The following is a 26373-nucleotide window of genomic DNA, read 5'->3' on the forward strand; positions in this document are numbered from 1 at the left end:
ATGGTCGCGCGCGTTTGGAAGGCTTGATCCGCGCTGAGAAGAAAACTGGCAAAAACTTCTCGCTAAAAAGCTAAACTGGCTTCTAGACAGTATAAAATGAATGAACCAATGTATAACGGAACATTTCACGCTCCTACCGCGGCTCCCAGGTTTGTACTGAAACATTTATTTGAAGGAAACAATAGTCAACTTTCTTAGCTTTGACAGTAGCGAAGATAGATGCTTCCGTAATCACGAGTTCAAGTTCAGAGAAACATGCTTTTGTTTTCAATCGAATCGAATCGCGAAGCGAGCAACGAGAATGGTTCTGATTCGCTTCTACACAAAGCGTTGGCGTTCGAGTAATTAAATATCTATTCAGGGCTTTCGTAACTACTGAAAATATCTCTGATAGTATATTTTAAACTCCGAACTTAAATTTATGCGTTGAAGTCACGTTTCAACCTACGCAGGGCCGGATACAAAAATTGGCAAAATTCTTTAGTTCTCTCTTTTAACTCTCAATTAAACTTGAAAGAATACATCTAACGAATTATACTAAGCGAGAACAAAAGAACAAGAACTTAACAACGCGATCTGTTGAACTCAGTGACGCACTTTCGAACAAGGCCCGAGTCTGGTGGCAGAATTGTACAGTGCGAAATGGTCAAAATTGTTTTTGGTAACAAAATGATAAACAACACTTTAGATCAACTTCGAACATGGCGTACGGCATGTACGGCGAGCAGATTGAAACAAAAACAAAGCCCTTCACTGCTTCTCGAAAGCGGACACTTTAAAATTTCTCTGACGGGTTCGCCATTGGGAACGACAGGAAGTTGAGTCGCGTCAAAGAAAGCAACGCATTTTAATACACGTGCGCGGCTGTTTGTCACCGGGTAACTGGCTAGCTATTAACAGTTTAGCTTCCTTGGAGATTTCGTTGCGAGTTCCTCTGAGAGATAAAGTAGCTTAGAGAAACAAGCGAGCAGGATTTACTGGCTGAATGCACAGGAAGGAAGACGTGGGTAGCTTTTGTGTGTGTTTTGTCAACTGCAGGCTGACGAACCATCATTTGAGCTTCGTTAAATCTTGGCAATTCACAATATCATAAATCCAGTCATAGAAAAAATACCTACGTGATGAAGGCTTTAAGAAATGGCGAAAAAAAAAAAAAAAGAAAGGAAAAATGCGTTGGCGTAACAAAGAGCGATGAGATCACTGGGTTGTAATTTTTTTCCTTTGGAAACAATGCTGTGAATTCGCTTGAGCCGATTGTTTAGTGAATTAAGTTAAAGTTTCTTTATTGATTCTTGGTTTAGTTAGAAAACACAGTTATCAGCTCATTCACAGTGCGATAAGCGGTGTGGTTCAAGGCAGAACTCGCCCACCAGCGCGTTTAGACTGCAGTCTGTTAGTTTCCGGTGAGCAGAAGATGTCACTAAAATGCTGAAACACTTTATAACTACCAGAAAAAACGTAAGTGTCTGACCAGCTGAAATTCTTTCTCTCGTACATCTCCACAAACGGACCTTTTGTGTAAAGAAAAACCAGTCGTTTATGGCTTTCAAAAACCTTGCTAGGTTCAAAACGACAAGAACGCCAAGCTGACTTTGTTCAATGAAACTGTACTGTTGTTTTCGCAAATCAGTCGAGTCTCTAGGGCTTGAAGTGAGTCGTATAGAGAAAAAAAACAGCTTATGAACAAAATTTAGTTAAGTTTTAAATTATATCAGTCAGAAGACGCACTCACTAGCAAGTGATACAAAGTTTTTTGTTGCGTTCAATACAAAAAAGAAACAGAGTTACAGAGAAAACAAACCACCAACCAACTTTTGTTTTGCGGTTGTTCGCGTGCAAGAGAAAGATTTCGGCTGGCTTTCAGCATTCTCTGCTTTTCGTGCACATCACTGAAAAACATCCAAAGGCCTTTTGATAACAAAAACTCGATAATAAAAGCGAACATTGGCTGTCGGGAGATTGAAACATTACTTGATCAATGGGTGGTTGCTCAACGCGGTGCAACTTTATTGAAACACACGCATGTTTAATTTTGTTTTGGCTTTCCTGATTGCTGGTTTACACTTTCGGCAAGGCCTGTGAGTCACGAAATGTATTAACTTGGTCCTGACAGCACGAAAATCGCAGTTTCCTCTGTTGCTGAAAACATCTTGGTCGAGGAAAGATGAACAATTAAATAACCCCCTCGGTGAGACACGCAGTGCGGGTCTCGGGTAAAATCGCACGGATTCATAAATTCCGCCGGCAGCGATTTTGATCAAAACCAAACTCGAATGAAAAATACATGCTGTTTCTCCGAGGCGAATAGCCAAATAAAAACACGGTTATGATGCATGTATTACATTTATATAATACCCGTCCTTTAAAGCCGGAACGAAGACATATTGTCGGCGCCAGTCTGTGTCCGTCTCAACTCAAGAGGAGTTTAATTGTTTACAAAATTAGTAAACGAGCGAAAACATGCTTACTAATACACACGGCCAAGAAAATTTACCATCTTTGGTATTGCCTATTCAAAGAGTAAGCGATAATTTGACTACAGGTGAATAAATCACCGATGAAGCAGATTGCTAATTAGAATTTGGCCCATTATAGTTCTCACAGATCACGTACAAAACACATTTATGTGGAGAAGACTATTCCATCGGCTCTCTAACGAGCTGTAGAATAAATACGAAATGTAATTCATCGCATGGTTTTCTAACGGAACAAACAAGGGCCAAACAACGCCAGAGATCATGCAAGACTTACGACCTCCCACGGAGTAAAATTGCTTCGGGCTCCGGTCTTTTAGTTTTATGTTTTTCTTCGTGAAATGCACGAAACCTTAGAGAGACACGCAATGTCTTTTTCACTTGAGCAGTTGAAATTTTAAGATGGCTACCCCTAACGATAAGCCATCAAGTTAATTATGATTGAATAATTTCCTCGCAACTTCAAAGGACGGCACGGCTTTTGCTGTGCCTTGTCAGTTCCGACTCATGTGTCACCGAAGCGTTCTTTGTGTTCCCTTCTCTAAACACTTCAATTATAAAGCATTTCTCTTTATTCTGGGCTTCGTTCTTTGACGGGACAGCTGGAGATCGAGCGAGCCGACCGTTTGATGCGGTTTTGTGGCATTCGACCACTCTCTTTCACGGCCTCCTGAAGCGGAAAAGCGAACAAAGGGCTACCTCTATTTAAATCACTCCTGGTGATGACGTAATCGCGCGGGCTGGGGCCAAGGTGCACGATCCATCACGTACTCGCGTGATGCGTCACAAGCGGTCGAGTCACGAGTCGAGATTTCGACAGAAAAAGGAATATTGAGTCCCCTCATTAACTAAAAATAAAAGAACCCTAACTAGATTCACGTTTTGCTATCGTTTTCCGTGACTTTAGCCGGAAAGGACGGCGAATTTCGCTTGCGCCATGACCCTGACCTCGACAAGTAATTGATGACTCATTGTTATGTAATTTGAGCCCGCGATGTTTTCGTCCCAGTAAGCATGCGCAGCTTTTTGTTGCCAAATACAAAATTCCCCTAACAGCCAGAAATATCGGGAAAATCGCGCTCGCATCGTCGGCTCTGGCGCAGAAAAAACTATTTCATTCATGATTTTCGCCTTTTCTCGTTAGGTATTTGTTTACTGAAAAGGAGTTACCAGACAGACTTCTTTCGAAGATGATAGTCCCAGTCATGGGCAAAGATCCAAGATGGTTACTTGTCGAAGTTTGCAGAGAATTTCAGCGTGGAAAGTGTTCACGGACAGAGGACGAATGTCGTTTCGCACATCCACCCGCTCATGTGCTCATTCAGAATGGAAAAGTCACGGCGTGTTTCGACTCGCTGAAGGTATCTACGTTTTTGTGTTAACGGGAGTATTTGTGTGGTAAAATGGAGTACTTGTGGTGACATTTCCGCGCTTTATGGTCACAATCTTCGAACTTTCTTTTGTTGGCAAAGATTTTCGAAAACTTGTTGCGTCGTTTACTGCGACACAAGTTTTTGCGGGCGTTTCAAATTTCCGTGAATGGTATAAACGATTTATGACTGCCTATTCAAAGAAATACGTCCAAGAATTATTTTTCTGTGGAAAATTTCCCAGTGGTTTTGACAAAGCGGTATTTTTATGTCACAACCAGTATATAGGCACGACAATTTTCCCAGCGAGTGGCTTATGCAACATCAGCAGTTCAATATTTTGAGGAAATGCTCTGTGTTTCTCTTAAAACTACTTAAAACTTTGATTATGGCTCGTCTGAGTGGCTGTGCCAGTGGTCTAAACGATGTTTGTGGCTCTTTTGTTTAACTGAAGCAATATAGTTCGTTGCTTAACTGTGTGAACTGCGTAAACCAGTGGCGAATATATTCTGTGTTCAGGCATGTTGTGGGGTGTCAAAAAAGTTGAAAGTTGGCTTTTTCGTGAGTCATGAGCCCAAAATTTTTCATTGCGTGTTTGCGTTTCGTGAGAAAGGTGTTGACTCGTCCTGGAAAAAGTGTAGATTTAATTTTCGTGACTGATTAGCAAGTTCGTGAATTTTGTGCACGACTTTGTTTTGAGCTGTTGCGTGAAAACACTTTGATACCTTGATCTTTCTATCCACGGAGTAACACGGGCTAAAGTTTGTGTATTGACGAAAATCAAAGCGTGTAATTATAAGCTCTTTTTCCGTTTCGTGAGCTTCGACTCGTGAACACAGCAAGGGGACTTTATCGTGAACATATGGACACAGAATTTCTTTGTTCTTTCTTCTGAACTCACGAAATTGAAATTTCATCCACGTTCGGATTCGTGGCCTGCGAATAAAAGAATATTACGTAATTCGTGTACTGGTGCACGCATCTTCTTTGAGGAAAAACTTCCGTGAATTTTTCATTCCAGGGAAAAGAAAAAAAAATTGCGTGTCCAAGCTGAAATTTGTTTTTTAGTAATGCTCACGCGATCGGTCATTGGATCATTAAATAGTTTGCTTTGAGTATTGTGAACATTACCGTTTAATTCTATTGCGGTTTGCGTGACAGAAATTGAAATTTGCACAATATTGTCATCGGCCGTGGCCTTAGACAAAGAAATACGATTCGCGTTTAAAACTTCCTGTCAGTTTTCTTTTTTTGTCGCTCTTTTCTGGTGCGATTGACAAATAAGCAGATATTCGCGATGTCTATAAATCCTTCGAGAACTTTATCATCAAGAACAGCAATAAAAATTAAAAAAAAATCTAAGAATGTGCGTTATCACGCTTGTGAGGAAAATTTGCAAATTAGCATTAAACGCAATGAGCTATTTTAAGTTTTGTCAATTAAGAGATTTCAAAAGGACCATTTTGTTCTAGGTTAATTGTATGGATTTTTTATAATCAAATAGAATATAAGGTCAGTGGATTTTTTTCTTCTCCATCTTTTGTCTTGAAGTGAATTAGTCCTGTATTGAGGTTACAGGGAAAATTATTTGATAGCTTTTTGTGACGCAGCTAGTGTTTTAGAAGCTAGAACAAGAGAATTTTTTTCTAGGAACCTGTTACACTGGTTTAAAAAACAATGGTGTCAACTTGCCAACATTGTGAGAATTCTCAACACTGGGTTTTTGTCAAACTCAATCTATTGTTCAACTCAAACACAATGGCTTGCTCTACAAGTCAAGTCTGTCATTGATTTTTAGCTGACATGCATTTTTTTTTCATAGAAACTTGTTGAAGTCACCTGTAGTGATGATTTATCTTGACATAATGTTGAATTGAGATAATAATGTGAACCAGATTTTAGAAAACACTGCTAGTTATTTTTAAAGAAGTAACGTCAAAACACCAGCATAACGTGTGAAAATATTTCTGTCACAAGGTGGCTGGATCTTGTTAGCACCAATGATAAAGAATTTTTTTTACCAAAAATGAAACAAATGAAAGTTTTCAGTCGGTCTTTTGAGGCCTCTTTATCTGTGTCTCCATTTGATGGACACAGAGTTGTAAATAACTTTGTTAAATTGCCATTTTTGATGATATAAATAATAAGGAAGTAAATTTTTGAAACAGTATTAACAGGGTCATCACATGTTTTCACTTGAATAACCACAAAAGGGAAAAAAATAAGTTTGTTTGAGAGCAGGATTTTTTGATATGGGAATTTTTGATTTGCATGTGCTGTGGCATGCTCATTTTATATTAATCCTTCTTTGATACGTCTAACCATAACTCCACTTGTAAATTCAACCTGATCAGTCTCGGTTGTCTTTTGAAAGTTTAACTTACATCTAAGCAGATGCCTGTTTTCTAACTGATACTGTGAATAACAAAAACTTTCATGTATAGGGTTTGTGATCAAACGCAAAAGTTGAGTTTGACATAAAGAGAGCAAAGTACGAAATAATGTCAAACACTGATGAAGTTATTTTTACCCATGCTGGTGGGGGGTTAATCATTGGCTCCAGACAAAGTGCTATTTTTGTCCTTTTTGCAGGTTATATTCCCTTTGTATGTTGAGTAAAATAAACTGTGATAATATTACAAAGGGCAGACATTTGACATAACGCATTCTTTCTGTTGGATTAATTTTCAAGGATATGATACTCATGCTTTGGAACAAACTTGTAATAGTAAATAAGAATTTTAAAATCATAGCTTCCCATTTCTACAGAGGAAGGTGTTGTGAAGCTTGACTTATCTCTTTTTTGTTACCATACCTTTCACACAAAATAAGTCAATTATTGACTTATCAGATTATGCTTGTAACAAGATAAGCAAACTCAAGGGTTGTTATGAGATAGACGATAAGCTGCTTTTGGGAAGTTGAGTTTTAAATTAGTCGAGTAGTGCAGTGATATAAACAGGCACAGTTAAGGGTCAAAGTTTCAAGTTTAAAAGCAATAATATATTATATTTCCGCCTTAAGGTGGTCTCTAGTAGAGATTTATCTTATATTTTTCTGTGCAAGGAATATTGAACAGATATTGATGGCTTTTTATTTTGAGTGACTGCTTTGACCAGGTGATTTGTAGACCGCATGTCTAGACAGGCAAATATACACCTGATTTATGACTGTCACTGTGTACTAAGTTAACCTGCTTGTCTTTTATTTTAGTAATAGGATTAAACCCCCCTGCCTGAAGTATTAATCTGAAAGCTCCTTTTGTTATATATATATAGCTAGTGTTTGATCTTGTTATCAGACAATTGTTAAATGATTGCAGACAGTTAATTGTTTCTGTTGTCCATAGGGACGGTGCCATAGAGAAAAGTGCAAGTATTTGCATCCTCCAAAACATATAAAGGCTCAGATGGAGAATAATGGTCGCCTACTACAACAGCAACAGCAACAGCAGCAACAACAGCAGATTGCTCTTCAACAGCAAGCTTTTGCACCTCTTGCTCAACAGATGCTGACGAATCCCTCGTTTGTAAGTAACTTGTAATTCAGTCCTTAAGTTGAAACACTATTTATTAAGAACGGTTCCTTGCTAGAGGCAGGCTTCTGAATGAAAAGGACAGTGCTTTCAGTTTTGAAACATGTTTCGACAGAAACATCTATCATCGACAGCAACAACATCTACCTTGAATTTGAATATGTAAGCCACTATACATGTTTGTGAAAATAGGTGTTGCCAAAAATAGCATAACCTAACTAAAATGAATTACATAGATTAACAACAAAAGAGCAAGTGATAGATGCAAAACATACAAAAAAGTTAAAATGAGATTGAGAGGGACAAATTAACATGGTGAAGTTGCTGATTTGAAGCAGGCTTCTCCCAATATTAATGTGCATAGCTTCCTTTAATTTTGACTTGAAAATTGGTGGTGGCAGAGGCAATTAGTGGTATTAACTGTAACTTGTCCTATTAAACTGGGCCACCTGTGTTCTGCCTTAAGTTATTTTAAGCAGGCTGTCTGCGGTAGGCTACTTCTGCATATCATTTAAGTTCCCTGCTAAAGTCATAGTCAAGTCAAGAACACTATGCTCTTTTAGTGTCAAAATAAAAGTAGCTAAAATTAAGTACAGTGTAAACATAGAGTTCATATATTAACAGGCAGTCATAGTCATTGGCTTCTATCATTTTCAATTTTTTTATTATGAGAATGATTTTTTGGCATTCAGGAAGGACTTTGATTATACTACAAGAAATTAACTTAAAGAAAAAAAATGAAAATTTAACATTTGCAGACATATTTACCAAAACAGGCTTTATGAGGCAGGGAAGATTAAAATGGTTACATGCTTTTCTTTTGCTTACCTTCATGAAAAAAAGAGGGTCTGATTGGTATTCAGCATGTTAATGTTCTTGAATTCAACATTATTTTGTTGCAGTCAATATCTGCCTGGCCATTAAGTGTACCAGGATCAAATGGGACATACCTTCAGCAACCTGTTGCTTTTCTACCTGATGCGTCAGCCCTAGCTCAGGCTCCGTCAAGAAGACTCGACAAATCCGACAAACTAGAGGTCAGATTCTTTTTTTAATGTAAAATTAAATAATCAACATGAGAGGTTATAATAATAAGGAACATAACAAGGAACATTCTCACTAAAAATAGCATGGAATCTGTAAATGGCAATTTAAGTTAACATCTGAAATAATTCTGGTACTTTGACAAAGCTGTATCAAGTTAGAAAGATTTAGTTAACTGGCAAAATTTCCCGTTCTGGGCAATATCTGTTTTGATTCACTCATTAACACAGTTGATAAAAAGACAATGTTTTGGAAAATTAAAATATGAAAAAACCCAGCGCCAGTAGGGGTTGTTCAGCGGATCGCGAATCGGCCAGCGGCGATGTGGAGCCGCGCGTGTGTTCCTGGCGCGCCACTGATGATCAGTTCCGACGAGAGAGACATTAAAGGAAAGCACGGACCGGGACCAGTGGGCTAAACTACTGGCGCAGTATGATGTAAGTTCTAGTGACCATCCTACAGATATCGTCAACTCTTAGCCATTTGTTCTCTAACCCTCTGCAGTGGCACAAGAACCCATTTCTTTACACTAGCTAAATATTATCATACACAGACACTGTAATGGCCATCTTCTGACAATCGCCCTTCTTTTGAAGCTAAATCAATGATCACTGAGCTAGTATTTGTCCTTTTGGCGATTTACAAATAAAGATAACTTCGGGTTCACCATTTTAACATGAAAATGTATTTCTTTTCTTCACAGGTCTGCCGAGAATATCAGAGAGGTTCATGCTCAAGGGAAGAGTGCAGATACGCACATCCCCCTCGACACGTGTCTGTTGACAGCTCTGACGGCATGATCACGGTTTGTATGGACTTTATGAAGGGCAGATGTCAAAGGGAAATGTGCCGGTACTTCCACCCGCCACCTCACCTTCAGGGAAGAGTTCGAGCTGCTCAACAACAGTCGTTAATGGTGAGTAACATGTCTATAGCTGGTTTCCTTTCTCAAACACACTAGCGATTTTATAAAGTTGAAACAAAGAAAATTAGAATATTGCTTACATTGTAAGCAGTGGTTTGCATGCATTCTGATGGTCTTGATTATTACACATGAATTTATTTCTCCTTATAATGCATGTAAGTATATTTAGGAGTTTTTGACTTGTTTGAGAAAATGCATGTCGGTATTTCAAACACCTAAGAGAGTAGTGCTTTGTTTATCCACGGAAATCATTCAGCTATACTCTGTTTTTTAAACTGTCTTTTTACTGAAGTAGTTGTGATGAAACATGCTTGCTCTTATTATTGCAAGATCTGTGGTAAAAATTGAAACAAGCCTCCCAATCTTAATGTCTACTAAGCTATAAAAAAACATCAGGTTATTAATAGTGCCTACATGCACATGTAATGTTGTGTTTTATTATTTAATATTTCTGTAATGCATGAAAATTTGTAGCCTCCCAGAACATTTTCTTGATTCAGACAAAAATGGTGCACTTTATTTCATTTAAATGTAAAATAACTATTGAGAATGCTATGTCTAATTTCACCTGAAATTATATACTTTACGTGTTCAGGATTGATGAACAGCAAAAATGACCTCATGACAATAAAATATAAAATATGTACAAATGCCTTGTTGGTGTTCTGTGTTTGCTGTTAGATTATTAAAGTTTATTGTTTTAAAAAGTTTAAGAACTAAATACATGATAATCAGATCAAATGAAGAGCACTAAAAGTAAACAATAAATGCACAGCTTGCATGCCAAGAGCTTGTTATTTTCACTGCTAAAATTTGCTTTGCTTAATGCCTTAGCTTTACTATAATATGAAACAAGACAATTAAGCAGCTTGCATGGGTATTTGTTCCCAGGGGGGACTCTGGGATCAAGTAATGGGGAGTGTGAAGGATTTTTTGGGGTTTCGATCCGGATTTTTGGGTAGGAGAATTGGAGGTTTTTGGGTGACTGATTAAATAGGGGATTGGGCAAACTAAGGCCTTGGCGCGGCCTTGGAATTAGGGGTAATTTGACTAGGGATTTGTGGGGCGTTTGGTCCAGGGAATTGTTTTGGGTAATGTGGGGAGACTGGGATTTTTGGGGTCCGAGTGCCTCCATCGATCATCCCCGTCACTTTGATCCCGGAGTACCCCCTGGGATTGTGTTAGCGGCATGTACAGTGGAACTCTGCTTAGTTGACTAATAGTGAATGGTCCACCAAAATCTGCTCGTTTGAACAGGGGTGATAAAGTGGTTTTTAAAAAACAAAATGACTGTCTGAGTTTTTGTTCATGCCAAAAGAAAATGGCTATACATGTAATGATGAATAGGTTGTAAGCTGGGGTTCTACTGTACTGTTGAGTATAATTTATAATGATATATCTGTTAGTCCCTGCCAACTCTGAAGCAAAAATGCATACGGTAGATGCCCAAGGATTCGTGGTGTGCCCACATGCATACTTAAACAATATTTTGCATGGATTTGCAAATTAAACTGAAGGAACTCCAGACATTATTGCAGCCCAGGGTAATTGTTGCTAAGCTCAGACTTTCTTCAAAGCTTAAAACTGGACGCACAAGAAGTCCTGTTGTTTGGATTTGTGGGGCGTAGCTTCAATCTATTTACTTTGTACCCCTGTAAACCAGAAATGAGTCGGCAGGACTAATAAGATTGTTACTAAACTGACTACTTGCCCTGGCAGGGAAAGACATCTCTTAGCCCAGATCAGCAGCCAAAAGGCAAGCAACTCTGGAAATTCACAAACCCATATTTGCCACAAATGATAATTTGATCAATGTTACTAAAACTTTCATCTAGCCACGAGAAGTGTATTATAAGGCCTTTGATTTACTTGGCTTAATTTTCATTTTGCTTGCATTGGGCCACTGGGCGTGAAGAGATGTCGAATCCTGCCTGCTTTTAACACTTCATGAAGCTTATTTTTACAGCCAGCAAATTGCATAAATCATGACTTGCATTTTGCTTGTCTTTTTTCATGTGCTGTCGCTTACATCACGCTGCTGCTGGCTGGCTGGCATTGTGGCTCATTCCTTTTGTGCTTGCACACGGCCTGCTGATTTGCAGCTGGAGGGTAGCCGCAAGAGGCCCCATGATACCTTACCTGAACTGGTACTTTATAGCCTTTTGCTTTTGTAGGTCCAAGTAATGAGCAAGCTACTTGTAGTTGTAAGCTCATCAAATTATGTTAACAGTGCTATGAGCTTTTTTATTTTGTTGAGTCACCTTTTGGTCAACTTACTGTTACTGCCAAAAGGATGACCGTCAATCACGGTTGCTTGCTCAGTTTGGGGCCAAGTAATTGGGACTACCCAAGATGTCATGCACAAAGTTATATTCTTAGCTCATCCAGGGATTTTAAACTAAGCCTCACAGCAATAGATTGCAATTTTCATGAGACTTTTTAGGAGGTCATAAGTTTAGAAACTGCACCAACAGTAAGTTCTGAAAAATGAGCTGCAATGCATTTCTGGAGTACAATTATGGAACCTTGCAAGCTTGCTTTGCCATTCAGGTAGTTGTTAATGTGTAGCCTTCTGGGATATCGATAGTGCATATGGATCTGTGTGGAAAACTGGCATAAGTATCAGGGCTCAAAATAACGGCCGGTCAAAGGACAGTCGGTGATGGTAATTTGTCCGGACAACGTCCGTGCCATACATTTTGACCGGTCATGCACCAGACCAGAAAATTTGTTATAATACCAGTTTTATTTATTCTATACTTTTTGAACATGATATTGAATTAGTTTTTGCTTATATACACGTTCAAACCACGATACTCCAAAGTATTCCTTGTTGTCTCTACAGAACATGATGCTTTTTCGCTGTTTGATCGGTAGTTTGTTGTCCGTTTATCTTCAGAGGACGAAGAAATGCACGCGGAAGTGTTCAGCTTGTCTCTACTTTAGCTTTGTAAGGCGGAAGAGGGAAAGATGGAACAACGTGAGAGTTGTTGAATCTGCCCAGAGAAGGCCATCGCAACCAAAAAAGGAAACAGTGAGAGTGGCAGGGTCCACCACACCAACAAGACGACAAGAAGAGCAAAGCGACCACATTTTTGACCGGTCAGAAACGACAGTGACCGAGCAGGGGCGGCAACACGACCGGCACTATCCAAAAATTATTTTGAGCCCTGAGTATGAAACCCTTCCAGTTGTGTTAGGATGAGTTTTCCAGACATGGAAAAAGTATGGGAAATATAGTAAACACCTGGTAATACACAATGCCGTCTGGAATTTTATCCAGTGATGTTCTGGGTTAACGAAACCAAAAGTTCTTATTTGAAAGAACATCTATGAATTGGCTTGGCATTTATTGATCCTCGTATTATTATGATTTTCAATGTTTACAGGAGAATAAGGCATCAAGATGTGTTTAGCAAATAACTTTTTACTTTAGTTTAGAGAGATCACTATTGAGTGGTATAGAAGACCTGTAACTACTTTCGTTTATTACTTTTTAAATTTCAAAGGGTGATAAAAATCTAAAATAGATATTGGAGGATTAGGTTAACCCATTAAACCCCAGGAGTGTTCATCATGAAATGTCTTCTCATGATTTTAATATGCAATCAGAAGACATATCATGAGAAATTGTCTTGATGTTTTAACAAATTCTCCCAACCAGACCATAAGAACTGTATGGAGTGTAGTTAGGAGAATTAAGTCTGAATGTTGACAATGAGGTTCTAGAGACTGTTGTGCTACTATAATACTTTGACAGTGTGATCTGACTGCTGTAAAGCTACTTGCTTATCAACAAACAGGCACGCACTATTAGACCAGGATATTTTCAAGTTGTAAATACTGACTTGGCATCATTTCTTTACAGACGTTTGGTGAACCGTTTAAGAAACAAACTGCAATGGAGGTTCCTCTAATAATGCCGGGGGCTGCCACAGCACTTCAGTCCTTCAACCAACCGCTCGGATTGCAGTTCACGTCTCTTATACCGACAAGTAAGTAGCCTACAATGCTATAGTTAAAAAAAAACACCTGTTGGTCCACTTTCACGGGTTCGAATCCCGTTGAAGCCAGAATTTTTCTGGTTTCTTTCTTTTCAATTTCTTTAATTGCAATTCACTGTGAGGATCATTTCTTTACTCCACTTTATATTGTTAATAAAAGCATTTGTTTATAGTATTATCCCTTGTGCAAAAGTGCGAGATGTTTATAGTTGTTGACTAGACTCGTGATCATCCTCAGAGGGTTTTGGTAATTTTGACACTTGAGTCAAGTAAACGTTTACCGCTAGCCTCAAATTCCTTGAAAACAGTTGAATGTCCAAAATTTAGTCTGTCTAGCTTGAGCATGATGTAGTTACAATAATTCTGTTACTTTTTTTAGTGCCATTACTCGCACCTGGTCTACCATTGGTTCAAACACAAATGCCTCAGGTAAATATGTTGTCCACTAATCTTACTACCTGCCTGCCTAAGGGGACTGTTTACTGCGTACTGTGAGCACAAAAATAAGGTAATACCATTGGTTAGTCCAGAACAAAATAAGGGCCACCCTCAGACCTGTGTCCAGGGACGGCGGAGCATTTTTCCAGTGGGGGGGATGTTTTTGGGGGGGGGGGAAAACTTTAGTCTTCATTTCGGCATCCAAAGATAAAAGGCCATTTGAGGGTTGTACAATAAAAGGAAGTCAGTTTCCACAGTGGGATGCCTGCATCATGTTTGTGGAAACCTAGTACTCAGTAAAAAGTCTTCTTATGTAGGCATTCTATTGAGTAATAATGGGCGATTCCAGAAAATATCCGTACCATACCACGGACGGCTTTTTGGAAATCCGAGGGAAAGGGGGGTTCATTGAACTGGAATTCCGAAGGCATGGGGGGATACTTACGATTGGATATTCCAAAGGCATGGGGGAGTTCCAGGTCTTGGATTTCCAGAGGAGAAAACAAGAGTGTGTTACTTAAAAATGCTTATTTTGTGGACTACCAAGTCGCAAATAAAGCACGAACTGACGACCGCGTAGCAGAAGCAGGATACAAGACAAGTATCGATCGATCAGGCATGTGTTTGCGTTCATTTACAAAAGAAAATCGCTAAAATGTGGGTTCTACATCAATCTTCAGATGCCTTAACATTGATGAACTTCTTCATTCGCTCTTTGTTTTCTTGTCAAAGCGGATCCACAACTATTTAGTCCATTCAGTGGAGTAGGAAACTCTTTTGCTACGCTTCGAGACGCCATTTTGAAGCACGTGGGTTGGGAGCGACTGCTGACCGTGAAGGCTCAAATCCAAGATGGCGGATATGTCAGTGCACTCGATCGTATTATCTTCCGAGTTTACACACGTGCATCACACGATATTCTTATTTTAATGTTCTGCACCAGTTTGGGGCAATGTAAAATTAATGTAGGTTGTATCTGTTGAACAAGGGTAAGGAGAAAAGTCTTATTTTTTTTACATTTTCATCCCAGAATCTCTCGAGTCATAATGACTGTCTCTATGTACAGATCGAGTCATTTGAAATAATTTGATGTAAAATACGCCACATTGGGCGTATTTGCGAACCCTGACGGGAATTCTAAAGAGCTTGACTAAAAAATGAAAAATCTGAACGGGAGGGGGGGGTTAATGATTATGGAATTCCGAGGGCATGGGGGGATAACACATTTTGGAATTTCCGAAGGCAAGGGGGGCTAAAATATGGAAGCCGTCCGTGGTATGGTACGGATATTTTCTGGAATCGCCCAATGCAACATATTTAGTAGCTCAGGAATGAATTCACTTGTTTTATCGTAAGCCAATTACATTATCAGAGTTCATTGTTGTTTATTGCAGAAGCAATAATTATAAATTGTTTTAGGTTACAGCAAAGCAAGTGATTTTGTTCATGAGTCATGTTTGCATGAAATTCTTTACCTATCATTAAAGTTCTTTGCTGCTAGTGTACAGGCAGCTGCTGTGTTACAGTAATAATTGTCAACTTGAGCTTCAAGCCATCCTTGGAGCTAACCTTGTCATCGTCACCAAGCTGTATTACAAACTAGCTGTGTACCCTTACCTATGCCTGTCAGTGCAGAACAACAGTTTCTTTAGAAACTAATTGCCTGTTTGCCAGCAGCAGCAGCGTAGGACTTGCACGTCATGCTAACTTTGATGTTTCGTTTCATGTTATTTGTCTACTAGTGGCAACACCAGGTTCAGCCACAGGTGTTAAGCTATGTGCCTGTGGAGTCAGCCGCGACACCTCCTCCTCCTCTCGCACCTCCTCCTACTCCTCAAACATCCTACCAAATCATTGACCCTCAGGTCCAGTCAATGGACATCCAGTACTGGAACAACTACACATTAGCCTCTGCACCTACCACACCCACTTATGTTATGACGCCCCATGTTTTGTGATTGAGGGGCGGTTCTTTTTGTATGCATCTGTAGAGAGGCATGTGTAAGGGGGGAGTGTGTTGATTGATTGCACAGAGAGAGAGCAAGAATGAACACAGATTGAGAGATTAGAGGCAGGGGTTTGCGGCCTTCTGCTTTGTTCAAAGCAAGAAACCAAGTTGGTTACCGTTATAAAGATTACAAGTTTAAGACTGGAGAAGTGATTCACAGGCTGTTCCACTTAGTCGTCAAGAGAGTTTTGTTCATCAAATGGAGACCTGTGTTCAAGAATCCTGTAGAACTATTTTAAAGATTTAAAGTTGTCAAGGACAACATGGAAGAAATTGGAAACTCCAGGAAGACTTCCAACTGTATAGTATTAATTAATATATCAAAGCACTTTACATTATTGTCGACTATGACCATGGTAAAATTGGGTCTATGACCACAACAATAAAGATAAGGAATTAATTGAAGTAATGTTAACCTAGTATGTTCTTCCTAGATTTTCTAAGCTCAAACCCAAAACAATGATCTTACATAAAGAAATGATTGCAAATTGGTTGGTTTAAAATCTAGCAAGAACAGAGAAACTTCTTGAGAAAAAAGAGTCTGAAAGATGATATGTTTTATGGATTAATATTTGTTACGAAAGAGGAACGTTAGCTGTTACATTCAGTGATTCATTTCATACATAGTTCGTTAGAAGGATGAGAGGTTAATCTGGGTCTTTTTCATTCATATATTTGCATGTGTAATAATTTTATTTGGGATGTTATTTACATTTACTATTTAACACGAGAGATTGTTTTGTATGTACTTACGAAAGATAGACTATATTATTACATATTTTGTAAAATACTGGCTGCATGAATACAGCAGTTTCAAACCCCAAGGTCATGAATTATTTGTACTTTTGAACTACTACTGATCTTTGATGACCATTGACAGTGATTAAAATTCAGCTTGCCTGCGCACCACTGATTTCATTTCACTGTTTCAAAAATGCAGATTACAAGATACTAGTTTTGTTGCTGACCTGGCCATTGTTAAAAGTTGAAAGTTCTGGTGATGGAGAAACTTTTTCCTCAGAGCCAGGACTTGTAGTGATGTTCACATTCAATGCAGGCCAGATTTTCTTCCTAAGAAAATTTTTTCCTCGTATAAAAAGCAGGGCTTTTTTGGGAGAAATTTGTCCTACATGCTGGATGCAAACATTGCTACAAGTCACAGTTGTGAGTGAAAATTTTCTTCATCGAGTGCTAACATTGCTAAGGACCAGTTCAACTTTAGTGGCCACACAAGAAACAATAATAGTATCACTTGATTAGTATTTTGGAAACAGTGAATTGAAACTAATGGTGTTAGAAGCAGGCTGAATTCTAACCCCTGTCAACGATTGTCCAAGATTAATAGTATCTTAATTTACCAAAGAAAGAGAAATATTTTGTTGACCCAAAAAATAAACAGAGCTTAGAAATTTCATAAAACGTCACAAATCTTTATACACATTTAAAGCTGTACTATGAAAGAGAAAGAGGGTTTACTTTAAGCTTAAGTTTCATCTTTGAGACGTACGACTGGATATTGACTTTAATACAGATTTAAATTTAGACACCAATTTTTTTTGTATGAATCACTTTAAGTTATTTTACAATGAATGTAAATCCGATAAGGCACATGAAAAGAGCAATTGATTTGATTTTTGTGCAGTTAATTACCAATGGCTGAGCCATTGTGATATAGTTGTATTTAGAAAGACAATAATTATTAGAGTTGTTTTATTAAGTAGATTTTTCATAATGGAAAGTTTATTGCAAGACTAGAAAAATTGCAAACCAGATAAATTTACCAAACCAATTTCTAATTTAGTCAGGAAAACACAAAGTTATCTTCCTGAATGTCTTGCAGTAAAATTCTCATGTTTCATAGCAATAGATTAATTTTTGTAGAGAAAGATAGTTATTTATGTGTTTATACGTGATTGTAGAGTTTAATTGAATCATAAATTGAATTAAAGTTTGTCTATGTCGTCTGTGAGGTGTTAATTATGTGTTAATATACATATTAAATTAAAATTGTTTATTTCCTTACCTTTTGAGTGTGGCTTGTTTATCATGCTGTTAATATTTCTGCCATTTTGTGTTTCAAAGCAAAATTTCAATTTTAATATTTCTTCTTCAATGTTCAACATAAGTGTACTCACATCAGTATTTCAGAAGATTGGGCCAAATTTATTAGTAATATGAAGCAAACAGCCATGATGTTCCAGTTGCACTCTTCATTAGCCATTTTGCATTTAAATGTGAAGTTTGTTTTCCTAACCTTCCTGTTTCAGCAAGTGGGCGTGGCACATTTAAGCCGCAGCATGCACGCTTGCACTATTTTGTCCCAGCTGCTTTCACACCTCTTAAGCTTAGCAGGTCATCCTCGGTGCTTGCAACACTTTATTATTCACTTGGCACTTGATAACTTGTTGTGTTTTCAGAATAACTCCCCTTAACCCTTCAACAATGTGAATGATAAACTTGTTTTAGTTAAAAAGTAGACTAAATTTTTGTTGCTATTTTTATGCTTTCTCCCACAACTGGCACTTTTTGCTCCTGATTAACTGACACCTATCAATCAATCAATCTGAGACCCTTTGTTTTTCCCTTGACAGCACTCCTCCAATGGGTTGCCAGTTTGTCGGGACTTTGTCTCTGGCCAGTGTCACAGAGAAGCCTGCCGCTATGCCCACGTTAAAGACAGTGAGCTCTCTTTCTTGTTGTAACGCTTAGCTGATTAGCCCTTTCAGTCCCAGACATAATCACTATTGAAATTCTCAATGATTTTAGTCTAAGACAACGACAGAAGTGTCAGTCCCGGACGTAACCACTATTGAAATTCTCAATGATTTAAGTCAAAGAGGATGACAAAATTGTCAGGAGGTTTGAGATAAAAAAAAAGATTTTTGACTCATAAAACAGATGTTTATGATTTGCTTTTAGATGTCCTTAGCTAACATGTAATGAGAATGTGGTGCTGGGCTGTGTGCTGAAAGGGCTAAGCTGTGCTTAAGACTTCTCGCTTGGCAGGCTCCCACACTGCTTTTGCTTGCCTGCGCTTATAATAATAAAGGGAGGTCTAGTGTCGGGGAAAGTAGTATTTTATATTTTCAAAACAACTACAATAGAATCCCGATTTCCTAAACCCTCAGTTTCTTGAAACCCTGGATTTTCGTTTCCCTCGGATAATACTTGTCTGTAATTTTACCCCAACTTCTTGAACCTCCCAATTTCTCAAAGCAATTTTTATTTCCCCTGTAGGTTCGGGAAATCTGGATTATACTGTATTGTTAAGAAGGTCGTGATTTGGGTTATTTGTGATAAGGACATTGAAATTTTCCAAACTACTACAAAGAAAGTGTTATAAAAACAGCAAAGGGAATTTATTATGTGACAGAAAAAGTTGCTTTTTTTGTTTAATTTTTTCTTGGACCTTTTAATAGTGAGGGGGGTGTTTTTTACCACCAACTTATTTTACCATGAGCATGCAGTGGAGGAAGGGTGGAAAATAAGCAAATAAAACTGCAGTCTTGTGTAGTCTTGATCAACATCTTACCACTTGGGGGTTGAGGGACTAATCCTGGGGTGTGGGGGGGGGGGGAGGTGGGAGACCAAAATCCTGAATATTTACAGGCCTAAGCTAGACACGGCCCTTTAATACGGGAGTCTCCTTTCCCCCAGGTGCCCAGCAATGCAGCATGGCAGACGTTGTATTCAACATTTCACATGTCCAAGCCAAGGGTGGCCATTTTCTGATCTTCAAATTAAGTTCTCCAGCTGCAAAGATCTAAAGGAAGAAAACTCTTTTTTCTGTAAAAGAAAGTTCTGTAAAAACACTCATTAACTCATCTTGGACTTGTTATACTTAATACAACTGCCTTGATGTACTGCTGGTGCACTGGGAGGGGGGTAGGACAACTGGGATAGAAAGGGGGACTGAACTGAAAATTTGGGGGGTGGAGGGAGGTGGGAAGAAAAAACCCCTGGGGGGGACTCCTATATGAAACGGACGGGATGCTTGTCGGAAATTTTGAAAAGAACCCCTAAAGGAGACCAATCTGGGTGTGGCTCAAGCTTTTCTTGAGCCCTAAAAGATACCAGAAACTTAAGAATAGAATTTATATTTGCATATTTCTTCGTTTGCAAGCCTAAACGAGACCATCATAGCTAAAAATATAACCGTTTTGCCCGGAACACCCTAAGCGAGACCAAAAAAACTGAAATTTACAACCCTAAGCGAGACGATGAGCATCCCCGTCACCCGGGGGGGCACTCAAAAAGTTTTATACGGGGAGGCTCCGCCCCAAGCTTTTACCCTTACCCTTTTATATACATTTGACAGAAATTGTACCCCTTTCGTATTCCTTTTACTGAAAAAAGGTACCCCTTTCATATACCTAAAAGACATGGCATAGACGTGAACAGGACGTTTTCTTGTTATTTTTATGCAGCGCTTAATAAATTAAAATAATACAAGCATTAAAGAGCGTTTGTTCGAAATATTTTAATTAAAGGCCCTTTTAAAAACCTAAATGACGGATTTTCATACCCTTTCATATACCAAAACTTGTGAAATCCTTACCCTTTTATATACCTGAAGCGTGAAAAAGGTACCCCTCAGGCGGAGCCTCCCCGTATAGGCCATTATATGGAGTACCTCCCCCTGGCCCTGTAACTTTCATATGGGAGTCCCCCCCCCCCCCCCCCGGGGAGAAAACCATCAGAAAATATGAATTAAATCCCAAATGAGACTAATCTGGGCATGGCTTAAGTTTTTATGACCCCTAAAAGATATTATTTTATGCCTCATCAGTCAAGGCTGCCAACACAGTATAGTATTGGCATGCTGTTCTGAACACCCATCATTGAGACCAAAATCTATTATGTACACCCCCTAAAGCTGTAGGATATGTGAATGTTGACTAAATTAAAGCAAATTACTTGCAAATAAAGTCATCCTTTTACGTTCTGCATTCAAATTATTACCACAACACATTGGTAACCAAGCTTTTATTGAAGTGAGCAGTCCTGGATGCTAAAATATAGGTCACAAGATCCCATGCCCACTCCCTGCAGAAACAAAACCGTTTTTGTTGGGGGGTAGGTCTTGGTACTAGCTAAAGTTATTTGCATTTGGCGTTATGTGTTGTAATCTACTGGGTAGGAAAATAGCCCAGGCTTTAATCGTTTGAACCTCGTAAGATCCAAAGGTTGGCCATCTCCATATAAGGTGGCCAACCTGGGGGGTCTCCAAAGGAAACCATTCAAAGTCACACAGGAAGTGGAATGTAGTAAGCATGGGTTTACCCAGAGTCGTCGGAGTCTTACTATTAATGGTTGAATTCTGCGAGTATGAATTGGAGTTAAGAACACTGAAAGTAAAAGGATGACTTTATTTGTAAGTTATTTGCTTTTATAAGGTCGAAATCCATGTATCCTATATAGGCTTTTGTACATTATGCTTTTGTTTCCCCACTAAAATGCTCCACCTTAATGCTCCATTTTTCCCACTAAAATGTCGGTCTCCCCCAAAAGTCGGATAATGCTCATTATACAAACATTTTTTTAAATAAATTTCAAGTTTTTAACATGGTGTTAACTGCATGTTAACACTTACAAAAACGTTTAAGTGTTGCAAGTAACAACAAAAACGTATCATCGATCATCATCAATTCTCGTCACGCCAGTAGCCAAAAATGTATACAAGTTCATAAATACAGCCAAAAAAATGTAATCCTCCAAATCATCTACGAGGCCAAGTTAAGAAAGAAGGTGACTATCTCTAGAAAGTTATTTGTTGTTGAATTTTGAGTTTTTGTCTTCATTTTCTCTAAAAATAATCAATTTCCTTTTTTATTTTCTCAGAAAAAAATAAATTTTCTGGGAATATGCCACTAAAATGCACGAATAATGCTCAATGCTTTTGCCTCACTAAAATGCTCGAAAAAATGCTAGCATAATGTACAAAAGCCTAATCCTATACTAGTAGCTCATGCCCTAAGTTAGACAGCCAGGATAACTCTCCCCAGGTCCCAACCCCCAGGGGGTAAAAGACTTCCCCTAAACCTCTAGTGTTCGCTCACACATAGCTTATCAGCACTGTAAATTATGGCATGGATAAAGCTTTTATTGACCCTTTCAAGATACCAAATTTCATGTTTGATCGGTCTAGACCCCCAACAGTATGATGGCATTTTTTAAACAATACTGTGACAGCTAAAAATATTGGCGTTCTGTCCTGACCACCCAAAGTCAAAATCCGTAATTTACCCCCCTAAGCTAGAGGACAAGAATACCTCCCCCCATCCCTGTCCCAGGGATATAAATACTTGCCCCACCCCTATTCCAGAGCTCAAAGTCCTTGCCCCAAGCCTCCAGTGATGACTCACATATACATTTTTGTGTGTAGCTAATTATCAACACTGGACTTATAAAAACAACTTTGGTCCCCACAATTCAGTAGTAGTAGTAGTAGTAGTAGTAGTAGTAGTAGTAGTAGTAGTAGTAGTAACTTTATTTAACGAGGGAACACTTTACAGTCGCGGACTTGTAACCCTGTGGCCCTCACCTATATATATAGTTAAAAATAAATTCACACCCTCTCCTTTTTTTGTGACTTTTCTGTGCAGAGAGTGTTGAGGTTGTGGATGGCAAGGTGACAGTTTGCCGAGATGCAGTGAAAGGGAAATGCACAAGGCCTAACTGCAAATATTACCACCCAGTGACAGTCAGCTCTTCTGCTGCTGCTGCCTCATCAACAAAGACGACTAGATAGAGCCTGCTGTTATGGCATATTCTATGGTGGGATGGAGGTAACATTTTGGAGAAAAGCTATTTTTGGTATCACGAAAGTGCGGTTACTGAAAGACTACCAAAAATTCTTAAATTTAAGGGGGAATCCCCCATCACTTTCGATTCACTTTCAAGCGCCATTAATAAGCATGCATGCAACATAATCACATAACAGATTCTTAAAGAATTCTGTGCATGAAGAGATGCGAGCGTATCAGCTGTAATAGCTTAAAAAGATATTACTGTTGCTCAGAGCTTTTCGCTAAGCAAAAAACCATTTTGTAGCCAGTGTGCCGCCGTCTCTTATTTCCTCACACAATAGAAATAGGAGACATCTCAACCTTGGGCCCAGGGTCTCTCTCTCCCGGCCCCCGTTTGCTCTGGGGGGCAGAGAGAGAGAGAGAGAGAGATCCTGGGGACGAGGTTGGAGACATCTGCACGCAGGCTTACCATTTTGCTAGAAATAATGGTTGTAGCCCATGTAGCTTGCACTGGAATTAACAAATGGGCATAAATAATATGTAATATAGGCTATATTTTATTACAGCTAGGCATGCAACAGTGTAACATTGCAAGTTACCACCTTATTAATATTGCTAGTTGCAGCTAGCGACATGTTGCCACAATTTGCAACGCATGTGGTGATACACTCGGCAACTTGCAGTAAAACTCTGTTGCTTGACATGTTGCAATAAAAGGTTGCGTGAATTACGTACACTTGGCTTCAAGTCTGTCATGCAGAGTGAGTAAGGCTCATCGCAATGAATTTTTTATGCCCAATGCTTAACTGGTAAACCTGCCTCACAAGCTATTAATGACTGTTTCTGCTGAGGTCGTCTATGTTTGTTCGTCATAATCATTTTCACCTCTTGACAAAACAGACTTGCAAATTCAATGTGATGGATATTGGTAACGTTTTTATTTCATGTCTGGTTAATCAGTTTAGGTTGGTTTTCTTTCTCTTTTGTTTTGTCCTTACACACAGCCTTTTTGGTATTTGTGGTATAAAAATACCATCGCTTGCATCTAAGCTTGAAGACTCGCCGCCGAAACATGATCTAATCGGGTATCAAATGTGGCATGATTCGTCATCAAACATTTAAGTTTGGCAGACTGTTATAGCAACTTTTGCGCCAAAAGTTCAACACATTCCAGTTTTGAAATGACTGAAAGATTAGATGTGAAGACTTCTTGCGACGCATCGAACCTGATCTGTGTTGATACGCATTTGCAGGTTCACTTGAATCACTTCTTGTGTAAAGTTTCGCCTGTACTCAGTGTTTATGGTGAGCATTTTGAGCGCGAAAGTTGCCGTTACGGTCTGCTAAACTTCAATGTTTGATGACGAATCATGCCATGTTTCATACCCAATTAGATCATGTTTCGGCGGCGAGTGTTCATGCCTAGATGCAAGTGACGGTAATTATCCATGAGTGGGCCTGTGAATATTATGCTTTATGTGAATATAATTTAAGCTTACATTATTCTGCCATTAAGCTTGAAGCTGTTCTTGGATAAAATTTGCAAGCCCCGTTGAATAATGTGATTCATGGGAGTGCACAGGATTTGCCTGACGACTCTTGGATATTTTGCTGACACTGCGTTATTTTATTTTATCAATTCATGAGGTGACACATCAACATGCTTTACTTTATGCATGTAACAAGCATGCAACATTGTGCGAGTTACATCACTAAAAGCACAGTAAGCATCTCTGTCAAAATGATGACATTTTCCTTTTAGAAAAATATTGTTCCACATTGTGTAGTTCCAGAAAATATCCATACCCACCCCATTGTAAGGTCATAATTTGCAATTTCCAGAGGGGTGGGGGGATTCAAACCAGTCAACCTTCCAAAGGAGGGGAATGTATATTTTCTGGAACAACACGTAATTATTGTTCATGATTATTTTTACAAGTGATAATGGACAGAGGGTACTTTGACTAAAGTACAGTTCATAAAGTACTTTTTTACTACAGAATGAAGGAACAGAAACTGGTTTTCTGATTTTTTTACAAAACAAATGTTTTATGTCAACTTTCTGAATGGAAGTTAAAAAAGGACGTCTATAAATACAAACATAAGAAAGAGTTTTCTACGCTGCTGTCTTAGAACAGAAGAGTTATGGAAATTAAATATCAACAGCTATTACAAAAAAAGTTGTTGCAAATAAATTTTCAAGCCAAATATGTGTTTAAAAATTAGGGTAAATTAGATTGTATGACATTTGCTTACAATTGTCCCTCGCAGCATGCTAACAGCACACAGCTTGGGTCTTACAAGACGTGAATGCAACCACCTTGCAATTGATGCATGTGCAACAATCAAGGAAGCTAAAGATTAAATTTAGACAAAAAAAATATTTATGTTGTAAGCAAGTTGCATGCGACAGTTGTAAACAAACTTAATGTAATCTTAATCAACCTTGTGAGCAATCAGAGATTGTTTCATACTGAGAAATTGTTCTTGTACACTGGTCTTGAAGAGTTTGCGGACAACTTTTTTTGTTTAATAGCTGTGCGCTGTGTAAAATGTTTGTACACTGGAACTGACATATCAGCTGGCCTGTTTTTGCTTGTCTTTTATTTCTTCTGCTTTAAGCATCAAAGCCTCTGAAGGAAATATTTGCTTCTCTCACTCAAGCAATGCCAAGTGAGTTGTAAATTCACACAGGTGTGGCGCAAATGTTCCCTTCACAGGCTTAGCCGCGGAAATGTTTTAGGAGAGGAGGGATAAAGAGAAATTTATTTTTGTATCCCAGTGCTTGAGAGAATATAGCAGCGAAGCTATCAAGCAGCTTATTGTATTGCTGGCAATAGTTTAATGCGTTAATCCATTTTAATGTTAAATTATATTATTGTAAAATGTATTCATTATATAAAGAGTCCCAGAGGTGTAAAGTTCAGTGCATGCCAGAAATTAAGAAGATTAAAGTAACATATTAATATTTTATATATTTATTTAAAATTCAAATTTTGTTCCACTTAATTTACATTTAGTATAGTAAGAAATGATTAGGGCACAAAAAACACAACTAAGGTTGCTGTGGTCCCTTTTAAAGGTTAAAGTTTTTAAAAATAATAGTTCACGACTCATAGATGTCGACATATTTAGCAAGTTTAAGAAGAAATGATTTTTTAATTTTATAGTGGTTTAAGTCCTGGCTTGCAACAGAGATAAATGCAGATAACAACATTAAAGACTGCTTCATTCATGTATTTACAAATGAAACTATTTCACATACTCATCCCAATTGCAAGCTTAGTTTTCGTCAGCCTTGTGAATGCAAGAACACAAAGAGCAAGAAATCTCTACTTAGATATCAATATGGGATCATATAAATAGGACTTTTTCACTCTTAAGTAAATGATTTGTTCTTGAAGAAGAATTTAAGATTAGTAAAGTTAGTTTAGATTATCATTTCTCTTTCTTTAGGCAGCACAGATTTTTAGCATGCTTCTTATTTCTTCCTTATTTATATTTTTAAGGTTAATAAGTACATGCCCTGGTGGGATGTATGACCCTGTTGAGTTTCTCGGGACAAATAAAATCTTTTTCATGATCTTGAACTAGTGTTGATCATTTTATTAACAACCTACAATCCTAGACAAAAGTCCATGGGACACTTACAGGAATGTGTTCAGTGGCAAATCTTTTGCATTAACTCATTGTTTAATTTTCCGAGCCTCCTTCCCCCCAAAACAATGTTGAGATATTGTCCCATGGTATGATGGATAGAAACAAACATTGATTCGGGGGTGGGGAGGGGGAGGTCAGTACAATGTCAATTTTTTGTCCAATTGGT

General features: G+C 38.4%; 1 protein-coding gene across 3 annotated transcripts; it reads left to right on the forward strand.

The window, feature by feature from the left end:
• On the forward strand, positions 1 to 26137 carry LOC144662902 (muscleblind-like protein 3). 3 transcript variants are annotated; one of them, XM_078523835.1, is made up of 10 exons: positions 1 to 149; positions 3619 to 3835; positions 7194 to 7373; positions 8282 to 8416; positions 9127 to 9339; positions 11451 to 11495; positions 13217 to 13343; positions 13732 to 13781; positions 18390 to 18477; positions 22404 to 26137. In XM_078523835.1, the coding sequence occupies exons 1-10, from the start codon at positions 97 to 99 to the stop codon at positions 22547 to 22549; spliced, it is 1254 nt and encodes a 417-aa protein (XP_078379961.1). In that variant the 5' UTR covers positions 1 to 96; the 3' UTR covers positions 22550 to 26137. The 3 variants fall into 3 exon arrangements, with proteins under 3 accessions (XP_078379961.1, XP_078379964.1, XP_078379962.1); XM_078523838.1 differs by lacking the exon at positions 11451 to 11495 and having other exon boundaries at positions 2 to 149; XM_078523836.1 differs by lacking the exons at positions 18390 to 18477; positions 22404 to 26137 and adding an exon at positions 15533 to 17762 and having other exon boundaries at positions 2 to 149.
• Positions 26138 to 26373: the final 236 nt, after the last annotated feature.

This window comes from Oculina patagonica, chromosome 8 (genome assembly GCF_052425735.1).
Source record: "Oculina patagonica isolate OP01 chromosome 8, crgOcupat, whole genome shotgun sequence".
In the NCBI taxonomy this organism is placed as follows: Eukaryota; Metazoa; Cnidaria; class Anthozoa; order Scleractinia; family Oculinidae; genus Oculina; species Oculina patagonica.